We start from the raw sequence: 23,671 nt of genomic DNA on the forward strand, positions 1-23,671 counted from the left end.
TTTTCAAATTTCGAGGACGCGGATGTTGCGGAGGAGCGGGCTGGGGCAATGATCGGGAGAGGTGGGGCGCACGGAATTTAAGGATGTTCCTTCACCGCCCTTTCTGCCCCCTCCTTTTCTTCTCTTTCTTTTCGACGGAGTTGACGAAGGGAAGCAGGAGCAAAGCATGCACGGAGAGAATGGAAAAGGGGAGGGAAGGGAAGATTAATAAGACTTTTAATTATTTATTTCAGAATCGCGTGCGTGCGTGTGACTGCTGTTGCTTTCAAATTTGCTGTGTCGGAATTTTCTTTGATTTTGCGACACCTAAATAAGAGTCTGGCGTCGATTTGGCGAGGTTTTTCCAAACTTAAAAACCCTCTTTTTTTTCAAACTTCAGAAGACAAATTCATGGGGGAGACAGCTTATGCTGAGATTTCTCGAGATTTTTTTATTTTTTATTTTTTTGGTCGAGAGACTTCTCGAGATTTATTGGTAGTAATTTTTTTGTTCTTTTGTTTGGTTGACTGTTACTATTGAATTTATCATTTTCGAATCATTGTCTCTCTGTAGTGGTAATGTGCAATCAATGCATTGAAACTGAAAATATTTCTTTCATTAGACGTGGTTGTTTAGGGTGCGCATGAATACCATTGCGTGCGCTATTTCCGAACGAAATGATTTTTTTTTATTCTCTTGGAAACAATTTCGAGTATTTGAAGGCGTTTGATAAATGTCCAAAATTTCTATTCCTAGAGTAGAAAAGAACAGAAATGCGTTTGGTAACTACACAAAATTTCTGTTCCTAAATAATATTTTAATAATATTTTGAATTGTTTAAATTTTTTTTTTCTTTTTACTTTCTTCTTTGGCCATGGCCGGTCGCCGGTCGCCGGCGACCGGCCACAGCCCAGGGCCGGCGAGGGCGTCACGGACCTCGCCGGCCGCCGGCGGAGGCGGGGGCGAGGGCGAGGGCTGGACCCTCGCCGCCTGGGCGAGGCCGACCTCGCCGTCGCGACCGACGGCGAGGCTCGGCCTCGCTCGATCTGGGCGAGGCCGCCTCGCCCAGGCGGAGAGGGCGACCCTCGCCTCCGCCGGCGGCCGGCGAGGTCCGTGACGCCCTCGCCGGCCCTGGGCTGTGGCCGGACGCCGGTCGCCGGCCGCCGGTCGCCGGCCGCCGGCTCAGCCAAGAACAACACCACAAAATAAGAAAAGAAAAAAAAGAAAAAAAAAAAAAAAACTGATTCTCAAAATTGTGCCGAGAAACAAGAAGCAACTTTTTTTTACTTCTTGTTTCTCTTCCAAAACTGTTTCTCGGCACAAATTTTTGCAAAAATGTGCCGAGGAACAAAAAGTTTACCAAACGCATTTCTGTTCCCAAACTATTTCTGGGAACAAAAGAACAGAAATTTTTACTATTTGGCACGTTACCAAACGGGCCCTTAGTGTCTCGGGAGACTCGTTAACAATGTCATTTTTTTTTGGCCAAAAAAAGCAAGATGGTTTTTTTTCAAAATATCATTTTTGTCCATTAATTATTATTATTATTATTATTATTATTATTATTATTATATAGTCAAATTTATTACAAAATCTTTTTGATCGCACGCGTGCATAAATTTTAGTACGAGCTTTCACGTATGCAATCTAACCGGTTGGCTTTTCGGTTTTCTCGGGATATTTGAGTCTCTGACTCAACTAATCCCCACCAATGGAAGCATATCACTCACATTCACATGTATCAAATAAATTAAGGTCCTTGCACAAGAAGGCGAGCGGAGGCCTCGAGAGTTATTTTCGACGGGAGACTATGATCCGAGGACGGATTATGTCTCGCACTCGCGTTTTAAAAACAAACATTTAACCCCCTCAAAGCTGCTTCGTCACCGATGATCCTGTAAAAGTCGATCGTGCCTCGGTTGAGAAAGCACACGCTCTAGCTAAATAACAATAGATGTGCCATGATCAGCATAGAGATCATTCTATGACGATTGTAAATAATATCTTGACAAGGCCCGAAAACGGCGGCCGACGCAGAAATCTAGCTCCATAATGCAAGATAAAACAGATTTCCGATCCCTTGCTCGAGGAAGAGGGCGCGGCGATTTTACAAAAGATCTATCTCATAACATAAATTTCATACAGATTGCACCAACTACAAATTGGGCGGGGGAGGGAGGCCCTCCTCCGCCTCTCATCGCTTGGAATTTTGTTTTTCATGCTTTTAGCTAGACGAAATGAGTAACAATGATGAACAGGTCATTATCATGTTTGCCAGTGTAGGTCCAGATTTTGGTACTTGCAAAGTTAAGCTAACTTAACTCGCCCATAGATGTTAGCTTATTTTCGATTTTAATAAGTGATATGGACGTCTGAAAGCTTAGAGGAATGAACACAACTCCATCGACGATAAAGTAGGCAGGAGCGTCTACCTTTTTTGCGAGAAAAGGATCCATCCTTAAACGAACTGCACCGGGACCATCACTAGCAAAGTAGCCAAGGAAAAAAGTTTTCACATGACCGAACCATTGTCGTTGGAAGATTTTCTTCCATGACAGGTTGATTGTCCCCGTTCGAACAGCAACACGCGTTCGGTTGTTTTTAAGGTTGCGCATGACAACCATTCCGTTCAGAAATCAATTTCCGATCAGAAATTGATTTTTCTATTTCTGTTCTTGGAGGAGTTTTTGAACAAAAAACACATTTGATAACGACACAAAATTTCTGTTCCAGAAACAGAAATTTATTTGATAACGACACAAAATTTCTTCCTTTCGGGTGGCCGGCAAGTGGACAGTGGGCGGTGGCGGCGAACGGCGGGCGACAGATGGCAGCGGGGAGACGGCGGTGGGAGGTGGGCGGCGGCAGGAGGAGGGAGGCTTGCAACAGGAGACCGTGGCCGACGGTGGGAGGAAGGAGGCGGCGGGAGGATGGCGGGCGACAGCGGGAGACGGTGGCCAGCAGTGGGAGGCAAGCGGCGAGGGGATTCGGGCGGCGGCGGGAGGAGGGCGGCCGACGGCGGGAGACGATGGCCAATGGACGACGAGTGGCGGCGGCAGGTGGGTGGCCGACGGCAGGAGACGATAGCCGGTGGATGACGAGCGACAGTGGGAGGTGGGCGATGGCAAAAGACGATCGGCGGCGACAGGCGGCGGGAGGCGGCCGTTGACAAGTGAGAAGTGATAGGCAACTAGCTAGTAACGAGGGCGAGCGAAAAGAAGAATTTTAACTTCTCATTTCTATTCAAAAAATAGAAAAGCATCAAATTCTTACTTCTGATTTCTATTTCAGAAATAGAAAATGAAATTGCGTTACCAAACGAATTTCTGTTCCAAACCTATTTCTGAAACAGAAATAGAAAAATAAAGTGATTATCATTTGCTGCCTAAAAAATCACGTGGATAAACTCATGAATGCGTATGCACAAGCGCGTGCTCATCAACAACAAAGATACCAGAGAAAATTACGGCAGATCCATCCAAAACACATGAGAAAAACAAAAGAGCATTACAAAATATCTTTAAGGTCCAAACCCAAATTACCTCCGATAAATACGACGTCCCTTCCGGAAAGAAATACAAAAAAGAAAACCTTAGAGCAAATTGTGAATGTCGTCGGCAAAATCTAAACAAGCAGCGGAACTCCCAAATAAGTTCTATCCATACAAGACCAGGAATTACTAGCAAATGTCGCGCATCACACAGGCGATGCTCACTCACTGCCTCTTGGAGAATCGCGATTATCATCATCTTCAGCAAGGCCGTCTTCGTCCCTCTGCATGGGGCTCGGGCTGCGACTGCGGCCATTCTCCTCAGCAGGGCTCCTGTAGTTTCTCGCGCCGTCAGCTTCGGCATCATTGACAGGGCTCCTGCTCTTCCTCCTGGGGCTGTTACTATAATCCGACCCATTAGCATATTTCTTATCTTCGGGGGATTGATCAACTTTGTCTCTCGGAGGGCTTCTCTCATCAGCAGCTGGGCTGTAATCTCTTCCTCTGGTTGGAGGGCTCCTTCCGCGCTTAGGGCTCCGACTACCGATAGGGCTCCTTCCGCGCTTAGGGCTCCGACTACCGATAGGACTACCGATAGGGCTCCTTCCCCGCTTAGGGCTCCGACTACCGATAGGGCTCCTTCCCCGCTTAGGGCTCCGACTCCCGATAGGGCTCCTTCCCCGCTTAGGGCTGCGACTACCGATAGGGCTCCTTGGCCTTCTTTCGACGTCATCAAAACTCCGCTCCCTCTTTGCTGGGGAGATTGACCTACTACAAACAATTGATACTAATCACACGACCTCAATATTCAACAGAATCCACCTACATCTTAATGTAAAGAGGGTAAGTTTATCTTCATCAACTAACTAGCTCAAGAAAGAACGAATTCTTTAACATGGCGTGCAGTCAAGCACACTGCATGTCCCATTTGCATGCATGCGAACCTTAATAGATAGCCAGCAACCTTCGTCTCATCAGTGTCTGTTTAAATAGTAGGAGCTAAGCTTAAAGCATAGTACAAGCAGTGAAATTCGAAGGAGGGAATTATCATCATTTAAAACTAAGCAGTCGTGAAAGTCTGAGGCCAAGTAAATAGCCTGCAACCTTCCTAACTAAACATGTGAGGAGACCTAGACTCAACATGCTGTGCCTACGGCAGGGAAGGGCCTGCAGCATGCTAATGACTATGATCAACCCCCTTTTACACATTAGAAAAAGTCGACCCCAGCGAATCAAGACATAATGCTAATAAATTAGGAAAGTCCGCCCGACCGAATTAGGGTAGAAGTACCAAAGCATCATCATTATAGTCTACACCAGACTTCTACAGAATTCTCTGAGAAAGGGGAATTTAAAATGACAGATAAAGAAATCAACGAACAAACCTGTAACTACGACTACGGCTGTAACTTCGGCTCCTACTCCGACCACGGCGAGGACTAGGCGACCGTGAGTAATCCTCACGTCTGGACAAAAAAAGAGTCGTGTAAGCAAGTATCGGATCGTAGCGATAGTGCCTTCTTTGCCACTCCCTAGATATCATCAGCAACAAATGAAACAACAACAAGAGAGTACCTTAATTTCCTTGGACTGTTCTGACAATTTCTTTCTATGTGGCCCCTTTCCCCACATCGATAGCATTTATTCTTCCAGTCCCCAGCTTTGCAATCTCGAGCCCAATGGCCATCAATCCCGCAATTAAAACAGCGTCCAGAACCAGGAGGAGGACCCCTACCCATGTAATCACGAGAACCTCCAGGAGCACGTGGTGTCTGTATGCGAAGATAAGCAATTACTTTCCTCAAAAACAAGATAATTCTACTCCCTCATTACCAGTGCTAGATATGCAGTAATATCATAATTCAACGGACAAGGCAAAACATAAAGTAAACCTCTATCGTCAAGATGAAGCAGGCAAACAGGATACCCCCCCCCCCCCTCTACCCCCCCAAATCCAAAAAAGAACGACTCACTTCCCCAATGTACATAAAGCAGAAATTTTCAAAAAAGCACAGTAACAGAACATCAGCAAGTCCAACCAAGGATTGTGCGTGATGGATCTGACAGAAAGGGCAAAGTGACATCACTTTGGTAGTTTTTTCCTTCAACATGAAAGGGTAATGTATACCAAGAAAAGTTACAATAAGTTCATCCACCATTTTAAAGTACAAGCAGCTCATCCTAGATGCCCCATAAATAAAAGTAAATAATGAGAGCAAAGCAACAAGTTGAGCAACACATAAAAAAGCCAAACAAGTTCATCCAATCGCTCACCCCCTTTGAAAATTCCACAATAATACGGCTTCCTTTAAAATCTCTGCCGTCCAAGCTATATCTTGCATCATCAGCATCCCGAGGATCGCTGAACTCCTGTAATTTTTCATCAAAGGAAAGAAGCAAAACATAGACAAATTTTGCATTTTATCATTTCGTGAAGCCATACATAAAAATATACTTCCCAAAAAGTAGTTCTGGCCTTTCTTCGAAACACCCAGAAGACAGTCACAACTTATAAGAATGGGTAAGAAAGAACGTACAACAAAGGCGTAGTCTCGCTTCATATCCACAGCACGAATTCTGCGTAAACGGTTTGCCACAAACAGTAAGGCCATCAAGATATCAGGAAGGATTGATACTTCGCCCCTCAAAGGTTAACAAAACACCACTTTGGAATCTTGCCATTTCCACTAATATATGCATAAATACTATAAACACTGGCCAGTCCACCAAGGGTGTCCTCTTACGACAGAAAGAAACCTTCAACAAGATCATCCAAGTTAACCACATGGACAGGCCGAGGCGTGGAACACTCTTGCAGAGAAAATAGAGTAAAAATACAGGTCAAGCACATAAAAGGGATTGGCCAAAAGCTTTAAGGTCCCAATGTACTTGAACCACATAGATCCTACTCGAAGAACCACTAATGATACACAAATAAATTCCAACATGTGAACTTACCAAGTTGTATGCACAAAAAATCAGGAATTGTGCTTCAATAACTCTAAAACTTCAGACTTTATATCTCAATAGAAATGAATACAAATCTGGACATGCATTCTTCATATTTGACAAAAGTCACAAATCTATACAGTATAAGGATGATTACTAAATTGAACTTCGACTGGATACCTTCCATATCTAGCAAAGAGATCCTCCAAGTCACGTGTCTTTGTTCGCGAAGACAGGTGACCTACATAAAGTCGCGTATTGCTGCGGCGGTCATCATAGCGAGGCATATTCCCTGCGATGTGGAAAAAAAGCAAATTGCCATGTAATCCCTGCATCAACCGAACTAAACGCGCATTTCTGCTGAACCAACATCGAAATCGACCAGTATTGAGACAATCAAGACAGAAAGTTCGCTAATTGAGCCTATAGCCAAATCCAATTTACTAAACACAAAAGACTCGCGCACGCCAAGCGCTCGATAGGAAATCAAGATTAAGGAAAAGCCACTCCAGTCGATACAAATGCTGAATCAAAAGGCACCAACTTCAGCAATTCGGGCACACCCAAGCGCGCTCATTAGCAAATCAAAGATAGGGGACACTCCACTCCAGCCGGCACAAAACCCAAACCCCATCACGCCGACTCAACAATCAAAAGCTCCTCCACAATCCCGAAATAAACGAGTCCCGTTTCGCCAACCTTTAACAGCCTCCAGAACAAACCGAGTTCATTTCGCCGACATGCTGCCGGAAACCTTCTAACCGGAAGGTGTCGAAGGAATTAAAAAAGGGACTGCACAACTACGATTACCGTAAACTCGATTCTACGTAGACAACCTCGAGCAGTGCCAGACCCATCCAAACGATGAACAAAAACCCTCCGATGCAAAACGAGGACGCGAACTTTTCTCAGATCCGCCGATTCAATCGAACAGTCCACGATGTCCACGACCTAAAGGACCAAACGAAGCCCTAGATGCTCCGACCACGACCTAGATCGAGAATTCGAATGGAGATGGCACGAACCTGCGGGGCTGGAACTCCGGCGAAGCGCGATTTGAAAAACCCTAATCTTGCCCTTCGCTCCCTGCAGAGAAGTGTCTATCCAACCAGTCTCGCCCGTATTTATATGGTCTGCTAACGGCGTCGCATTGGTGAGGGCCAAATCGGGTCCCAAAAGGCAAAAAATCTACGCGCGCTCTTCCCGATATTACGAAACTGCCCCTTCGATTGGGCAATTCATTCATTCTTTCGCCGGTGATTCAATGCCTGGCCTGGCGATGGCCACTGGGCCGGTGGCCCAGGTACAGCACGGCCCAGGCCCATTTGAAGAAGGGGCCAAGCAAATTTTTTTGGACTCCATCAGGCCCAGATCTATGGCCCTTCCGGGCCCATAAAGACACCTTCACTGACTCGAGAACACAACTACGGTGCGTTTAGTTCCGCTTTTCCAATGGGCTTTTGGGCAAATGCAAATGGTGTTTGGCAAATTTTTTGGAAAGTTTTGGGGAAATGCAATTGCATCCCCTGAGGCTTTTGGCTCAATAGAGGATTGGAAGTGCCTTGAGAAGTAGCATTTTCGGAATGCAACTCCTTGGTTCAATGAAAAAAATGTCATTTTCCCACCAGACTCTCGCTTATCAATCATAATTCCATTTTTGCCCTTTTTTAAACAACGCCACCCCATCTATGTGGCTTCTCATGCTTCTTCTTGCTCTCAACAACTTCTTACGCCTCTTTTCTATTTGTGCGTTTGCTTCTTCGCTCAAAACACGATTTGCTTCTCTTTCCTCACGCCCACCTTCGAGCTCCCGTCCCTTGCGCCGCGCTTTGCCTCTCTTCCCATATAAGATTTCTCTGTATGTAGGCTTGATACTCTGGCTCAGCAATTGGCTCCTTTTACATGTGCCTATCTGTGCGTGTTTTTTGTCATTTTTACGATTCTAATTAGTTTCAATTTGCGCCTAGCTAGGGTGCAGTTGCTTTTGGGTGATGAGGGTTCTTTAGTTTATTGGAAATTTGGGCCTTTTGGGTTGTGGATTGTTGTTGTTGTCACTGGGCTGAGCAACTCGTGATTAGGGTTTGTCAGCGTGATTGGGATGGGAAGATTTTCTGTCCGAGCTCTTATTGTGGAGTACTTTGAGTTTGATAGTCGAAAAAATGAAGTCATGGAGCTATATCTTGATTCTGACTATGGCCCCCGTTTGGTTAAGCATTCCCAAGGGGCTTTCGAGGTCGAAAGCCCCTTGGGGAAATATTGAACCGTTTGGCAAGCATTTCTAATAGGCTTTCAGCATTTGCCAAATGTTGAAACCAATTTTTTTGCCCTCAAACTGCTCTTTACTTATTCTTTAATATTCCGGTTTTGCCCCTTGTTGTTACTGTTCATCTTCTTCGCGCGAGGGCCGACGACACCAGATCGGGCCAGCAAGGTCGCATGACCCAGGCGACGGTCGTCTGAGGTCGCACAACCACCCAGGTGCCGCCCACCTAGGTCACGTGACCTCAAGCCTCGTCACCTAAGGTTGCATGACCCCGGCGAGGGCCACCTGGGTCATGTGACCCTCGCCGAGGGTTGCCCGACCTCAAGCAACGGCTGCTGGCGCCAAATCTAGCTCGCCAGCGGCTATAGCCTTTCGCCGGCTCCGGGAAAGGGCAGGGTAAGCTTTTTTTTTTAATAAAAAAGAAAATTCCAAAGGCCCTTTGCAAAAAAAAATTGCCAAACACTACTTGGATCAAAGTAGCTTTTCAAATGATTTTTACCAAATGCCATTTGCATTTCCCTAAAAGGCTTCAACCTAAAGGTATTTGCATTCCCTCAAGGCTTATTTGCAAAGTTGAACCAAACGGGCTATGTAGCGAGGAGAAAGACTATTCCGTTTATTATCTCTTTTGCTCTTTCGAAAGGCTAATTTATATGTTGATAGTGTAACCGTAAATGCTGCTTTAGCAAGTTGCTCGTTGTTCGTGTTTATGAAATTTGGTCATGGTTCGTTCAATTTTTTGTGCCTCTCAATTCTGTTTGTATTCATATTACTAGAAGATAGCAAAAGGCATTTTTTATCTCCGAAGATGTGGAAACATTTTGTAAGTTGAAATAGTCAATCATCCCGTTTGGTGCAAAGCAAGAGAGACAGGTCGTCAGCTTGGAGGCTTCAAGAGGGTGGTGTGGTTTCAAGCTGTCTCCAAGGCTGCCGAGAAGTTTAGGGAAATGGCAAAGAGTGATGATAGGGTTATCTCTACAAGTGCTCCAGTTGGGTGCAAGCTTCAACGGTGTGAGGCTAAATATTGAGTGGGGAAAAAGCCAAAATGGGTGAACTTGACAAGTGCAGAGAGGTCGAAGAAAATTGAGGTCCTCATTGATGCTAGAGATGGTCATGGAATGGAGGCGAGGTTGACAGTGAAAGAAGAGGACCGGCGCTACTGGGCCATGACCAAGAACTGTTGGAATTTGCTTGCTTGGACTTTTGTGTCATGGAATGGTCACGAGAATATTTACCTCAGACTATGATCAAGTTGGTGATCCAATTACTGGTGTTCGATAGCGATTTTATGTAAACTACATGCAAAGCTTCCGATAGAATTACATGTGCAATCTTCATCCGTGCTTGTCCTTATCGATTCTACTCGAACTTCCGATTATTATATACTTATTACAAGAGCCTAGCGTATCATCGCTTGATTAAGATTTTCCTATGGGTTCAAACGTGCTTATCCCTCGCTACACTTAAAAATTAAAGCGACCCTTTGGTGCATTAAAAAAATGAGTGGAAAATTCTGACTGATTTGTTAATATGTCTCTTTTAGGTTAATCTCAACTCGAAAATATAAAAATCGCTCTCATTGGTTTTTTTTTCAATACTATGCAAATTATAATTAAAAAAACTTAAATTGGTCAAATTAAAGGACTTTCACAACACATATTTACCAAACAGCATTTCCTCAAAGTTACTTTCCAATACACTTTTCAATTACAGCTTACCAAACAGTTTTTGCATTTCACCAAAATTTTTTAGGCTAAAGGTGTTTGCATTTTCCCAAAGACTTTTTTCAAAATTCGAATCAAACGCACTCTAACTCCATACATACCGGCTCCACCTAAGCCACGAGAACAATTCGACGATGACGACAAAGACGCCGACGATACACAATGACCCTGTGATGGTATGCAAATGCAATATCGAGGGGGCACCCCTCCCATAAAAAGAAAAAAACAAGTCCACAATTGCCTTAGAAACAAATCTGAACATTAGCAGGAGCAATCGGACCCGTTAATCAAACAGTTACTTGATCCGGTCAAGTTACGATCGAGATAGATGCCAACTTGCACGCGATGTCGTGGTACAGAACTCATCAAATTGTCGACGTGGTTGATGACGTGTCCGTTGACACGGCGCACCAATGGAAGACGGTAGACACCGCCCCTCCAACCAAAGGAACGCATCCAAAATTACCTTAAAAATCGGGTCTGAACATTAACGGGACCAATTAGACTTACTAATCAAACAGTTACTTCATTCGGTCAAATTATGATCGAGATCGATGCTAATTTGCACGTGTACGAGTAGCACAAGAGCCATCGGTTGCTAATTCGACTCGATGAATTCATCGATACTTATTATAAAACGCTAGCAAGATGGCGTTTTTGCCAAAATAGCAGCGAACGAACACGTGCGCTCAAGTTTCAGATTCTGATGCCACACTACGGCGGTAAATTCGAAAGAGGCTGACTAATTTCTCTCTTTGCCTATTGTGATTGAGAAGAGAACTACTCTGCTGTCTTTGCTCATAATGACACACAACCGATTCAAACGTCTCCAAAGCAAGATATTAATGTATGTACTCTATCTAGGCGCCATATTTGACTACGAGAATCCTAATGGATTTGACTGGTCCCAAAAAAAAAACACGAACGGTAATATCCTCGCGATACCTGCCAAATACCCGACGACCCACATAAGGGAAAGATACATCATAATACATGTCTCCGCTCGATACATTCGCGGCAAGCCCACCTTTTATCTTCCGTCTCGAGATTCGATATCCATCGCGCTCGATTCCGAAAGCCCGGACCGGCCTTTTCCGAAAAGGAAACGGGGGAAAAATCTCCCCACCTACGCGTAGCATCATTCGATCGCGCCGAGTCCCCCCATCCGATCGGGGGATCGTCCGGAAGGAAATTCCGCGTTTGGGGTTCACACGCGATTTAACGTCCGTCCCGGAGGCGCGTCCCGGTGGGCCCCCACCTCGTGCGTTCCAATTATTCTGCCGTCAATATTATATATATATATTTTTTGGTGGTCCCCCGGGACCAACAATTACGGAAAAGTAGAATCAAAGGCAGAGGCGAAGGGAGGAAGGTGGGGAGGAAGGCACAGGCGAAAGCGACCATTTTTCCAGCGAAAAGGAAACAAACAGTTGTCGACGACCAAACACACAAAAAAAAAAAAGAAAAAGCGGGGGGGGAGGAAAGCGGCGGGCCCCACCCGCGAGGGCGGAACTTGGTGCGGGACACGGCACGAAAAAGAAGAGGGGACGAATCAAGTTGGCGGAAAAAAGAAAAGAGAGAAAAGAAAGTCGGGGAAATGGCGGAAATAAAATGAGGAGGGAAGTAGAGAGGGAGAATTTCCAGAAAGGGGAGGCGACGAGGCGCCACGCGTCGCGGGGCGGTTGGCCGGCCGAGTCGGCTAAAGGGCGGGGGGCCAAGGGACTCCCGAGCGAGCAAAAGCAAGCAAGCAAGCACCCGAAAAAGTCAAGCCTGTGGAAAGGATCGTATTCACCTCCCACCTCCCGAATTCTTTTTATAATTTATATGATTTATTTATTTAATGAAGCTCCACCACATCGCCCCCTCCCCCCTTAACGCCAAAACCCTAATCACACAGCATAACTAGAGACTTCCTCCTTACTCTCCTTCCCCGCCCTTCCGAAGTTTCTCTCTCTCTCTCTCTATCCTCAGTTCCTCTTCTCGCTCTCTCTCTCTCTCTCTCTCTTCCTCTTCGTCTTCCTCTCGCCAAGGAGGTGGCTTCGGAGTCGCCTGACCTCCCTCCCTCCCTCCTCCCCTCCCTCGGCCGCGATCGGGTGAGTCTCCTCCCTCCGCCGCGAGGCGGCGGCGCCCGCGCCCGCGAATCTCGTCGGTCGCTTACGGCGGCCCTCGCCGCTCCGATCTGCCGTCCTCTGCTTGTGTCGTGTCGGGTCCTCTTTTTCGTGCGGTGGGTCCTGTGTTTTTTGCTCGATCGGGAGCTTCGCCGGACGGCGGCGTCTCCGCCGCTCCCTCTTCCGATTCCGTTTCGGCGTGGTTCTCGTATCTTCTTTGTTTTTTTTTTCGGGGGGGCAATCGGGAGGTGTTTACGGATATTTGCGCGTCGATCTCGATTGTGCAGTGTGGAGTCAACGCCCTGCCGATCTCGGTCTGGATCTGGGTCTCGATCGCCGGGGGTTTGATTGGAGGTCGTCTAGCTTTGGTTTTTACTAGGGTTGGTTCGGGTCGTCTGGGTGCGTGTGAAAAGGCCGATTGGCTTTTTGTTCTTTTCTTTCTTTGGCGTGATTCGGAGGAATACGTGGTTGTAGGGGTTTCTTGGAGACGAAGCAGGATATACCTTAAGGGTTTCTGCGGGGTAGGAAAAGGCATCTTCTTTCTTTGTTCTGGTCCTGCTTTCTTATCATGGTCTGTGCAGAGTTGATTCGGGGTTTCTTAGCTTTAGTGGTTCCCTCAACTTTATTCTACTGTCATCGCCTACTGCTGCTTATGTCTGTGCATATCTTAGCCGCTTGTTTCTCCCGTGGACGGGTCCTTTTCCCTCTTGACTTTGTTTCACCATTCGAAGTTCGCATCCTCTTTATTTGACCCACACCTTGATCTCTATTGTTTACCCGTTCCTTTCTTTGTGCAGGTGTTGAGGACGACCGGCCAGAGCAAGAGCAGCCTGCATTTCTGGGACTGGTAATCTCGAGTAGCTAATACGATATTTAGGGTATTCTGTATAAGCTTTCAGGAATCGTTGAAGATTGAGCTTCTCATATGGTCAGACAGACAGGACAGTAAGTTTCTAAAATATAGAGAAAGGCTATAAGGACCTTGAGCTATGCCCGTCTCAGAGAGCAAAGAGGTGTTGATTTTATTCACGAGTTATTCTTTGCTAGTACCAATATTTGAAACCTCCATTGATTAAGTCTTTGTTGGCAGACTGGGGTTAGATCAGCTACCCCTCCTTCTAGTGATTATGGTGCAGGAGTTCCCATCAAGAAACGAAGGTTTCCGTTTGTTCGTCCTCCATCTCCGCCACCGCCACCACCACCTAAGGAACCATCACCGCCACCGCCACCTAAGGAGCCCTCACCGCCGCCTAAGGAGCCATCTCCACCACCTCAGGAACCATCTCCGCCACCTCATGAACCATCATTGCCAGAGAAAATTGATGAACAGCCGCAGATGGGACATGTTGCTTCTTTTAGCTCTGTCCCCTCAATTTCTGGCGTTGCTGCAGCCCCAGGAAGCAAAAAGCAAGAATCCAACATAATTGAAGCTAAAGTGAGCGATGTTAGTGTAGGGGAGCGTGATAGTCTTAAGGAGAAGAATGATTGCATGGACAAAGTAACTTTTGAGCTTTCTACAGCAGTCGTCCGAGAACCAACGTTGGTGTTTGCTTCAGGTTCCTCAGATGACAAGGATAGATCGGACAAGCCCATGAAGGATGAAAATTTCGTGGGACATGATCGGATGCTGGGAAGATCTGATTTTCCACTGGGTTTGAGCGAAAGTTGTCATTTAACAGTAGAAGGATCTTGTACCAAACACAAACTTGAAGTGGATGACCAATCCGGTAAATCCGTTGCTTCGTCAATGATGGATGCAGGTCTTGCTTGCCAAAAGAGTGAAGGGACTTGCCTGGATCAACATAAATTTGAAAACATCTCTTTAGATTTGTCTCTGACCGATGAGAAAAGCAGTCCATCTACTGGCAGTGGGAAAAGATCAAGCAGTGATGCTTGTGCTAACAGGTCAAATTGGGATCTTAACACAACAATGGATGCATGGGAAGATTCTGCAGGCGATTCAGTCTGTGTCGGTGCTGATTCTGTCTATGGTGGATTGAATGCCACCGCCGGCAACTATGAGATGAAGCCTTCTTCTCAGTCGACTGGAAAATCTTTAGAACAGAAATCTTTGGGGAGCAAATGTAAGGGAAGTGCTCTTTCCATGTCTTCCAGAGCAATTGGTGATAATTATATATCTGAAAATTCTCTTAGTTTAGGCCTCCAACCATCGTTTCTTCAACCAAATCTCTTTCAAGAGCCACTTTCATCTGCTAGCATTTATACAGGGGTGAACTATACCCAGATGTCGGTGTCAACTTGCAAGCCGAATGTTGTTGCTCCGTTGATTGTAAAATCAGAACCCGTTGATGGGTCTGTTAAACAGTCCTTTGGTGTTGTGAAGACAGTAGACAATAGAACTGTGAAGTGCGAGTCCAGTGATGCGCAATTTTCGGAAGTCCGCGAGAGTCCAATCTGTACGACCTTACAGACTACTGTAAATTCCAGATCGATAAAAGCTGAGCCAGGTTGTGAGGGCATGGAAGCATCCAGAGCAAACGAGGATGCATGTCTTGGATCTTGTGAACAGACGTCAAATGGTTCTGAGTTATGCTCACTGGTAAAACAAGCTGGAGATACGAATCACATGTTGGAAACTGAATCTTGTCCTTCTGAATCAGCTGTAGATCATGATACGGTTGGCACTAGCAAACATTGTGCAGAAGGGGGTCATCATGAGGGGGAATCATCTCAGATTCAGGAAACTTCGGAAAATGACATAAAGATTGGTTCAGATACTATTACGACAAATGTCGCTCCTGGTGGTAGCGAGCTACCTTCCAGCATGGAGAATGCACCAGAAGCGGAGAACACTGAGATTGCACATCACGAAGAACTTGGTTTCAAAGTGACTGACAAGATCCCTCCTAGTTTGAAGGAAAATGCTGAGGATGCTGCTAGCGATGGAGAAAAGATTGAAATATCTGCCTGTATGATGGAAGAGGATTGTTATGATTCTGAATATGATTCAGATGGAAACCTTGGTCCTTCTGTGGCTGTAGATGCGGAACATTTCCACCGAGATGATAATGAGTACGAGGATGGCGAGGTTCGGGAACAAGTCTTGCTCAGAACGTCAGAGGGACACACTGGTAAGGCGGAAGTTGAAAATGTCAGCAATTGTGAATCTGAGTATAATAGAATTGATTTTGGCGAGAGCTCCTGTTATAATAGTGCTACTCTGCCTCCAGAGGGGGATGATGCTCGGACCCAGGTCGATGGTCAAATGAGCGAGAACCTTATGACAGTATTTTCTACAGCTACTGTGGGCAGCAATGAAAAAAGTGTTGATGAAGTTTCCCATTTGCAAGAATCATCTCCAATTGAAACAGGTGCTGTTAATTCTGAAATGACGAGTCCGGTGAATACAACTGGCGGAAAGGTGCTTGATGATTCGGTGAGCCGAAGTCCATCAAAGGACCTGGGATCAGATCCATCATATGGTCAAGCCATCGCCACCGCTAATCTTGTTGATGAAGAGGCTGCAAAAACTGACAGTATTGTTTCTACTGGAATTGGCGATGAGACCGATACAGGTTTGCCCAAGGCAGAAGCATCTTTGAACAGTGAAATTGTATCAAACGATGGAAAATCCGACGGTAATAAGCGGAGGATCATAAATTTGGCTCGGTCTAATGTTTCATCTCCTGACAAAGCAAGATCTATAGCTGATAGATCTATACCGCTACGAGCTGGAAGGAAAAGATTACCAGATATTGCCCTCGAGGGAGATAAGCCACTCAGAGGGAGGTGATTAACTTTATTTTGCAAGTTCTACTGGCTTATTTCTTTTCATTTTGCATGTGTTCATTATTTTAGGAGGTTTAATTCTCTTACCTGCTGCCTTCACCAGGGACGAATATCGTGATGATGGTTTTAACAAATTTCCAAGAGAGAGGAATCAAGATATGTTTTCTCGAAACTCTAGATCAAACTTTGCGCGGGATAGAGCGAGAGTTTCCAATGACATCAGTGGCAATTGGGATTCTGAGCAGGAATTGGGTTCAAAAGTTTATAATGGTTTTTCTGAGTTTCGTGCTAACAGATACAAATATGCTCCAGATTTTAGAAATTACAATGGTGTGACAGAGGATGGTGTTGGTGGTGCCGGGCGGGGAGGAAGAAAGCTTTTGACTGATGAGGCACCGAATTTCCATCATCTGTCCTCGAGGAGGCGCTCCCCTGGAGGAAGAGATGGACCTGCAGCTCGAGGCCAACCTATGGTTGGTGGAATACCAAGAAACATTAGCCCTGCGAGATGTATTGATGTGTCTGATTCAGAAATTGTCGGATTGAGGCATGGAAACAAGTTCATGAGAGACTTCCAGGATGATAATATGGAACCAATGTTTGCTTGTCAACCTTCATACGGGGAAGCTGACGGTTTTATTCGGAGGGACAGGAATATCACATCCTTCAAGGGCAAAGTTTTTCGTCCTGTTCGTTCGAAATCTCCTTTAAGATTAAGAAGTAGGTCTCCTGTTGAATGGTCACCCAGGAGAAGATCTCCAGAAGGATTTGGTGGCCATCCGCCATTGACTCATAGGAGATCTCCGGCATTGTACAGAAGGAATAGGATGAGATCACCTGAGCGCACTTGCTTCCATGGTGAGATGATGATTAGAAGGCAGAATTCTCCTCCTTATGGGACCCGACCGCTTGATGAGTTGAGAGAGATGAATTCTGGAAGGGACCACGGTTTTCCTCGGCCTATCATGTCCAACAGAAGCCCATCTGGGAGGCTTTCACTGAGAAATCGAAGATACGATATTATTAATTCACGGGAAAGGACACATGGCGAGTACTTTAGTATGCGCTCTGGCCGTTTCCATGAACTAGGTGGAGATGGAGACACCGATGAGAGGAGAAGGTTGGGTGAAAAGCATGGGCCTGTTCGCCATTTCAGGCCTCCTTATGGTGCTAATGGGGAGAGTTTTATGTACAATGCAGATGAAGCATCTAGGTCATATAGGCTTTGTCCAGAAGATGATCCAGCATATCATAAAAGAGGCAGCTCAAGGGAAACACAATTAGACAGGAGGAATAAGAATCGGGCTGGAGATGTGCATAAAGCAAGAACAGTCGACGAGCAGGAAGGCAATTACAGGCATGGTGGACTGTCTGATGAATTTGATGATGCTTCTCGAAGTAAAAGAAAAAGGTTTTGATCAGGTCCTAGTATGGGTTTACATGGGGATGGCATGTCTTGCTGGGGATGATGACTAATGTACAGAAACATCTTTTGACAAATGGTATGCTAATTATTGATGCATGTGGCACCAGCAGCAAGTTGGGGGACATGATCTATCCAAGTGAGTACCAGAGGCAATGTTGGATCTGCATACTTTTGATAATGGAAACGGATGTTTCTCACATCCTACATTCAATCGGATTGTTATGCTTTCGTGTTTGCATCATTTGAACTAATCTTCTACAATTCCTTTTTTTTTTTTTTGGCAATGCAGGTTATAACTCCATGGTGTCAGATTCATCATGTTTTGAGCTGACATGAATTTTGTGAATCGAATAGGGGAATTTTGACGAATCAGACCTTGTATAAACTGGGAGGCCCCTTACAGATGTTGATCTGGCTCAATGAAGAAGATACTTAACATCAAGCATTCCCTACCTGATGTGGAATCATTAGTTCGTCAGTAACTACCAGCAAGTCATTATCACTGCAAGGATGAAATCCAATGAGTTCTTTAGCCGTCCTAGTACATGTAAGGCTGTTAAAAGAAATCCATTTTGATGAATTGTCTGTCTCGCGTTAAAGCTTTCTTGGAGACTTCTCTGCATGGTCAACTTGGATAAACACAAAGTATATGATTCCTTGCTTTTGAAGATGCGTGCTTACTAGTCCAGTTCATCTATACTGGCACCAGGAGCTAATATTGTTTAGGGCCTTTAGATGTTTTGGATGTTTGGCTTAAGAATCAAGTTTCTCTTTCTTCTCTTGCTGCAACTCCTGCTTGGGGTTAAAGAATCACTGCATTAGTCTCATTTTAATAGAGAAGCTGGTGGAGTAGATACTGATGAGTCTGCTCATGGAGGACTTCTTACCTTAAGGTTCTGGAGAGAAAATGCACTAGCATTTCGGTATCTTCATCTTGTCACCAATGTGAGAGGTGCTATTGAGTCCAAGGCAATGGTTGGTTGGGGATTGCTTGGAGGTATTTTTTCACTGCAGAGTTAATGGCATGGGTTTGGAGGCTCTTGGTTTACCCCTTGTTGATTGAAAAATGGAGATGGTTGATTTTGCTTATCGGCATTCATCTGTCACCAGGACATGTTTTTGTGTTCATCCGAAGAAAAGTCCTCTACTGACTTCAAATTTCGAAGTGCTCAAAGTAGTGTCTCTCTAAGCTGTTCTGACTAATTTTAGGAAGACAACTTCTCTGATCATCTGGTCAACCTTTCAGTGGACATCTTTGTCTTTTTGCATAGTCATTGGGATCGGCCAAGATCGGGCACATCAATGGAGAATAGAGTTTGGCTTCGAAGTGTCAATTACCCTCCCTTGTGAATTTGCTGAACAGGTGATTTTGCCAGAGAATCCTTTTTGACCATTGAGGGTGATGCTTGTTGACTCAATCCTCTCTGCTTCAGCTGGCAAATGATGAGTCCATGAGACTGTATCTGGCTCGTCACGTATGTTGTTTCCGAACTATGACCGCAAGTGTGTCTAGGTTTCTGCTCTTATTTCTTTGGGTATGACGACATCACAAAGGGCAGTGATGTTCCAATTCCGACAAAGGGCAGTGATGTTCCGATTCTGGGTGGATAACAATGTTTAGTCATTCTTGCCAATCGCCATACGGCTCTCAGTTCAGTGCACTGTATGTTAGGAACCTGGATTTGCTGTAGTAAATTCATTTCATCGGTGACTCTCAAGGCTGTAGCGATAGGAACTGAACTTTTAACAACACTTCCTAATGACAACGGCAAAGACCGAGAGCAAATGTGAAGATGGCTATGGAGATCTTGAGATATCTACCACTTTGATGATTACCATCACCCTAGGCAACGCTCTGCCCTAAGATGCAGCCACTGATGTGTACCTCCGTACTCCTGGTTCTTATGGTACTCCGAGCATGCAAAGACCCCTTGAATCTCCAGACTCAGAGGGGTGTGACTTAGCCTTTTCTTTTTCCTAATTATGCTTAAGAAAAGAGAATAGTAAACCTGGGGCAGAAATTATGCGAGTAAAAAAGCTGCGTAAAGTATGGATTGACCTCTGAACAGAGAAAGGAAAATGAGTCCCGAATAAATTGCTATTGCGATCAGTTAACTTGAATAGTCTAAAGGAGTGAGTTTGATGCTCCCTTTGGTTTCGTTCTGCGCAAGCGACCGTTATACGTATACCTATAGGCCTCGGAGAACTTGCTCGGACTTTGGTCGGACACGACCTAGTGAAATCGCTGCGATACAAAATGCTTAATGTAACTTTCACTTGTCTTGAGCACGCAAATAGAATGGGTCTCCTCGGCGATGATGTGACCAGGACGGACAAACTAAGGTTGACCAAACTTGATTTGAAGGTTAACTCCTCTGGCACGCGTCGTTTTCTATTGCGGAGCGGTCGAGAATTCGCACCCTTCCGGCTTGGCCAAACCTTCCAAAAATTGACTTAAAACTGAACTGGGGTCAACTTCGGTGTTGGTCAATGGTTTATTTTTTATTTTATTTTTTTGGTTCTCTTTGTCCCAAGGTGACGCCGGTCGCTGCCAAGTCAAGAAGCTTTGCAAATCACCAAAAACGACCTCAAACGAGACGGGATATAGTTCGACGTTACGATCATTACATCTTAAATCTCCCTGATTTCTCAATTATTGTCGCTCTTCGGACCGATAACGAAACTAACTCGGGATATATGTTCAATTAGAAATCGGCACTGTACGTTCCTATGATTGACTCGACTTGATTAGAACCGGAAATATAAAATCTCCCCATTCGATTCTTATTTCGCTCCAATTTTTCCCCGAGTACTTAGGCTTAGAAGGATGCGGGTCTTGTTTATTTAATTTTTCTTTCGAGACACGCTATTCTTTGATCGAATTGCTATTATTCAAGCAAATAGTATATAGTAACCCCCACCGTCGTACGCGACGGGATTTTAGGAAAACGAGGCATGTAGAACGAGGCTCTTTCTTATTCTTTGTTGGGAAATCGAATTAAGGATAGGTAAAGAGGGAGGATAGACTGACTGGAAGGACGATTTCATATTTTTCATTTGTTTTTTTCACCATCGTGTTAGAGATTTATTAGCAATATATGGAATTCACCGACGTATTTGAAAAATTACAATCACCTCTGGAGATCTACATGTCACATCATTTTCTGTTGGTCCGTAGAGGGGAAAACTGTCTCGAAAGTCATAAACCAATTGTACGGCGGCCAATTCTGTCATAAACCGTTCAATTGTGTCAATTTAATGATAAACATTTTAACAAACTGTCAATGTAGTCCTTCCAGTTAAATTTGGTAGGAATTTGCTAACGTGGCAGTCCAGTCACTGCCAGCTATCTCAGCGCTGACGTGAAATTTTTTAAACAAATTTCCAAATTATTTATTTATTTATTTATTCTTTTCTTTTCTTTTCTTTGGAATAAAAAATAGAAAATAAAATAAAAGAATAAATAAATAAAAATAAATCAATTAGCCACGTTAGCGCTGGCTATGCCATGTTGGATAGCTGGCGCTGACTGAACTACCGCGTCAGTGATTTTCGATCAAAATTAGCTGAAAGGACTATATTGGCAATTCGTTAAAAGGTTTAGGATTGAATTGACATTATTGAAAGGTTATGATTGAATTAGCCACTGTTCAATAGGTTTAGGACTTAATTAGTATAATCAAAAGGTTTAGAATTGAATTAACCGTCGTATAATAGTTTTAGTACTTTTTGGACAATTTTCCCGATGATAGAGTTTTCGAATGAATAATAGAGAATTAGGGATGGAATGAAGGTGCAAGAGGATATAGGCATGAAACGCTGCGACTCTTTGATTTTGCTTTTGTACAAAAAAAAAATCCTAATCTTTAATTATCTACTAACTTAAGTTCGTAAATTGATCTAGTGTCTAATTCTGTTTACTGTTCACGTGGAATTCTTCGTTTTGATGGCTATGAGTCGGGATAAAGTATGTGAAGAATACGAGTCTAGACCTTCAAACCGCATTGAAATATGCAGTGATAGCATGATGAGTTTTGGATTGTGCGACATTGATAACTTTTGGAAAATTGTCCTAAAAGTCTTAAACTTATTATACGATAGCCAATTCAGTTATAAAATTTTCAATTATGCCAATTAGTCCTAAACCTTTTGACAATTTACCAATGTAGTCATTTTGGCTAAATTTAGCCGGAAATCGCTGACATTGACGCTTGCCGTCCTACATGGCATAATCGGCGTTAACATGGATAATTTTTGTAATTTTTTTGAATTTTGGCTCTGTTCATTTCGCGGAAAACAATTTCTAGGAAAATGGTTCACGGAAAATAAACTAGTCGTGAAAAACATTTTCCCACAATGGAAAAAACCCCTTGAAAAGTGAGGAAAATGTTTTCACCTTTTTTTTCCCTCCTCCTTCTTTTATCATTCATATTAATTATTTTATTTTTTAAAATTCTAATTTTTAATTATCTTTTTTCTTTTCCTTTTCGTTTTTTCTTTTTTTTTTCTTTTCTCTTTTTTACCTTCTTCTCCGGCTGGTCGGCCGGCGACCGGCGAGACTCAAGCTCTCCAAATCGGCGATGCTCGGACCTCGCAAGGTCGGCTACGCTTGAGCGTCACGGAGGGCACCGAGGCTCGGGCCTCGTCAGAGGTCGGTGAGTCAACAAGCCGCCGCCTCGAGCTCGCCAAACCGTGACTCATAAGGTGGCGCCGCCTTCGCCATGGTCTGCAACCGGCCGGAGAAGAAGGTTAGAAAGAGAAAAAGCAGAAAAAAAAGAAAAAGAAAAAATTAAAAAATCGATTTTTCTTAAAATAAAAATAAAAATAATATTAAAAGTATTGTGTGTTGGAAAATTTGATTTCATTTTCCATACCAAACAGCAGAAAACATTTTCCGAGTTTTTTTTAGATTTCGGCCGAACACCGGAAAATTGTCTCATTTTCTTGAAAAATGGCTTATTGGAAAACATTTTCCAAAAATGTTATATTTTCCGTAAAACAATTGGAGCCTTTTTGTTTCCTTTTTTTTTTATTGTCAAAGGCCAGGGGGATTTTTTACTGTTCCGCCGACCGCTGGCTGAGACTCAGTGACCCCTACCGACCCTTATCAGTAAAAAAAGAAAGAAAAGAAAGTAAAGAATAATAATAAAAAAAAAAAACATTTGAAAATTTTGTCCACATCAACGTCACATCGTGCCACGTAGGACGATCAGCGTCTACGTTAGCAATTTCTTATCAAATTCGATCGAAAGATTTTAGAACTAATCGGCACTATTGGTAATAGGCATGTGGCCCTGCTAGTAAAGGGATTGTGACTGGAGAATATCAGGTCTGGGGTTTGATCCTCGTGAACACCGCACACAAATGTACATAGAAAAGAGGAGGGAGACCGAAAAAAATTGGCAAAATTTAAATATTTATGACTGAATTGGCCGAATCTGCTTCCGTACAGTATGTTGTAGATTTTTTAGATAATTATCCTTCGCTAAACGGAGATGGGGCAAGTGCAAAATCGGGATTTAACATTTTGGTCGTTGGTCGATTGAGGACCAAAACGATCTTATTTTGATCAATTGAGGACCTAAGGTTTTAAAGAAGTCCTAACTTGGTCTAGAGCTTGGCCTTGGTAAAATTCAAGCATTGGAAATCTGACGTGTTTCCATGCAATGCATTTGATCATTCATCATATGTCATATCATACGCTTGAATCCAACCGATGGCGAGTGAGACATTTGATTGGATTTGTTTTAATTAAAAGCACCTTTACTTCCCCACTTGACAAAAGATAAAGTCTTAAATCCTTAATTGACCAAGGACCAAAATCTCAAGGCAAATTCTCCCACTTATCCCAAAACAAGATTTCATGCATTTTTGGCCATCCTTAATAGCTCTTTAAATATGAAATACCATTAAGAGTGAAAAACCAATATCGGATTTACATCAAACAATGAATGAGAGTTACGTATTTGCGGAAATTGTTTG

At 44.0% G+C, this 23,671-nt stretch overlaps 2 protein-coding genes across 5 annotated transcripts; one reads left to right on the forward strand and one right to left on the reverse strand.

The window, feature by feature from the left end:
• Window positions 1-3,467: 3,467 nt before the first annotated feature.
• Window positions 3,468-7,555, reverse strand: LOC115673118 (serine/arginine-rich splicing factor RS2Z32-like). 2 transcript variants are annotated; one of them, XM_030595193.2, is made up of 7 exons: window positions 7,444-7,555; window positions 6,599-6,710; window positions 6,007-6,046; window positions 5,744-5,839; window positions 5,045-5,241; window positions 4,855-4,935; window positions 3,468-4,237 (listed from the first exon to the last, which is right to left on the reverse strand). In XM_030595193.2, exons 2-7 carry the CDS (start codon window positions 6,703-6,705, stop codon window positions 3,691-3,693), a joined length of 1,068 nt encoding a protein of 355 aa, XP_030451053.1. In that variant the 5' UTR covers window positions 6,706-6,710; window positions 7,444-7,555; the 3' UTR covers window positions 3,468-3,690. The 2 variants fall into 2 exon arrangements, with proteins under 2 accessions (XP_030451053.1, XP_030451051.1); XM_030595191.2 differs by having other exon boundaries at window positions 3,468-4,240.
• A 4,802-nt stretch (window positions 7,556-12,357) lies between these two features.
• Window positions 12,358-18,815, forward strand: LOC115673184 (uncharacterized). Of its 3 annotated transcripts, none has more exons than XM_056308761.1 (5): window positions 12,358-12,498; window positions 13,311-13,526; window positions 13,604-16,263; window positions 16,367-17,825; window positions 17,979-18,815. In XM_056308761.1, the coding sequence occupies exons 2-4, from the start codon at window positions 13,503-13,505 to the stop codon at window positions 17,679-17,681; spliced, it is 3,999 nt and encodes a 1,332-aa protein (XP_056164736.1). In that variant the 5' UTR covers window positions 12,358-12,498; window positions 13,311-13,502; the 3' UTR covers window positions 17,682-17,825; window positions 17,979-18,815. The 3 variants fall into 3 exon arrangements, with proteins under 3 accessions (XP_056164736.1, XP_056164738.1, XP_056164737.1); XM_056308763.1 differs by lacking the exon at window positions 12,358-12,498 and adding an exon at window positions 12,519-12,629; XM_056308762.1 differs by lacking the exon at window positions 12,358-12,498 and adding an exon at window positions 13,051-13,207.
• Window positions 18,816-23,671: the final 4,856 nt, after the last annotated feature.

This window comes from Syzygium oleosum, unplaced genomic scaffold (assembly GCF_021117445.2).
Source record: "Syzygium oleosum isolate NSW1041296 unplaced genomic scaffold, Sole_v2.1 Sole_v2.02, whole genome shotgun sequence".
In the NCBI taxonomy this organism is placed as follows: Eukaryota; Viridiplantae; Streptophyta; class Magnoliopsida; order Myrtales; family Myrtaceae; genus Syzygium; species Syzygium oleosum.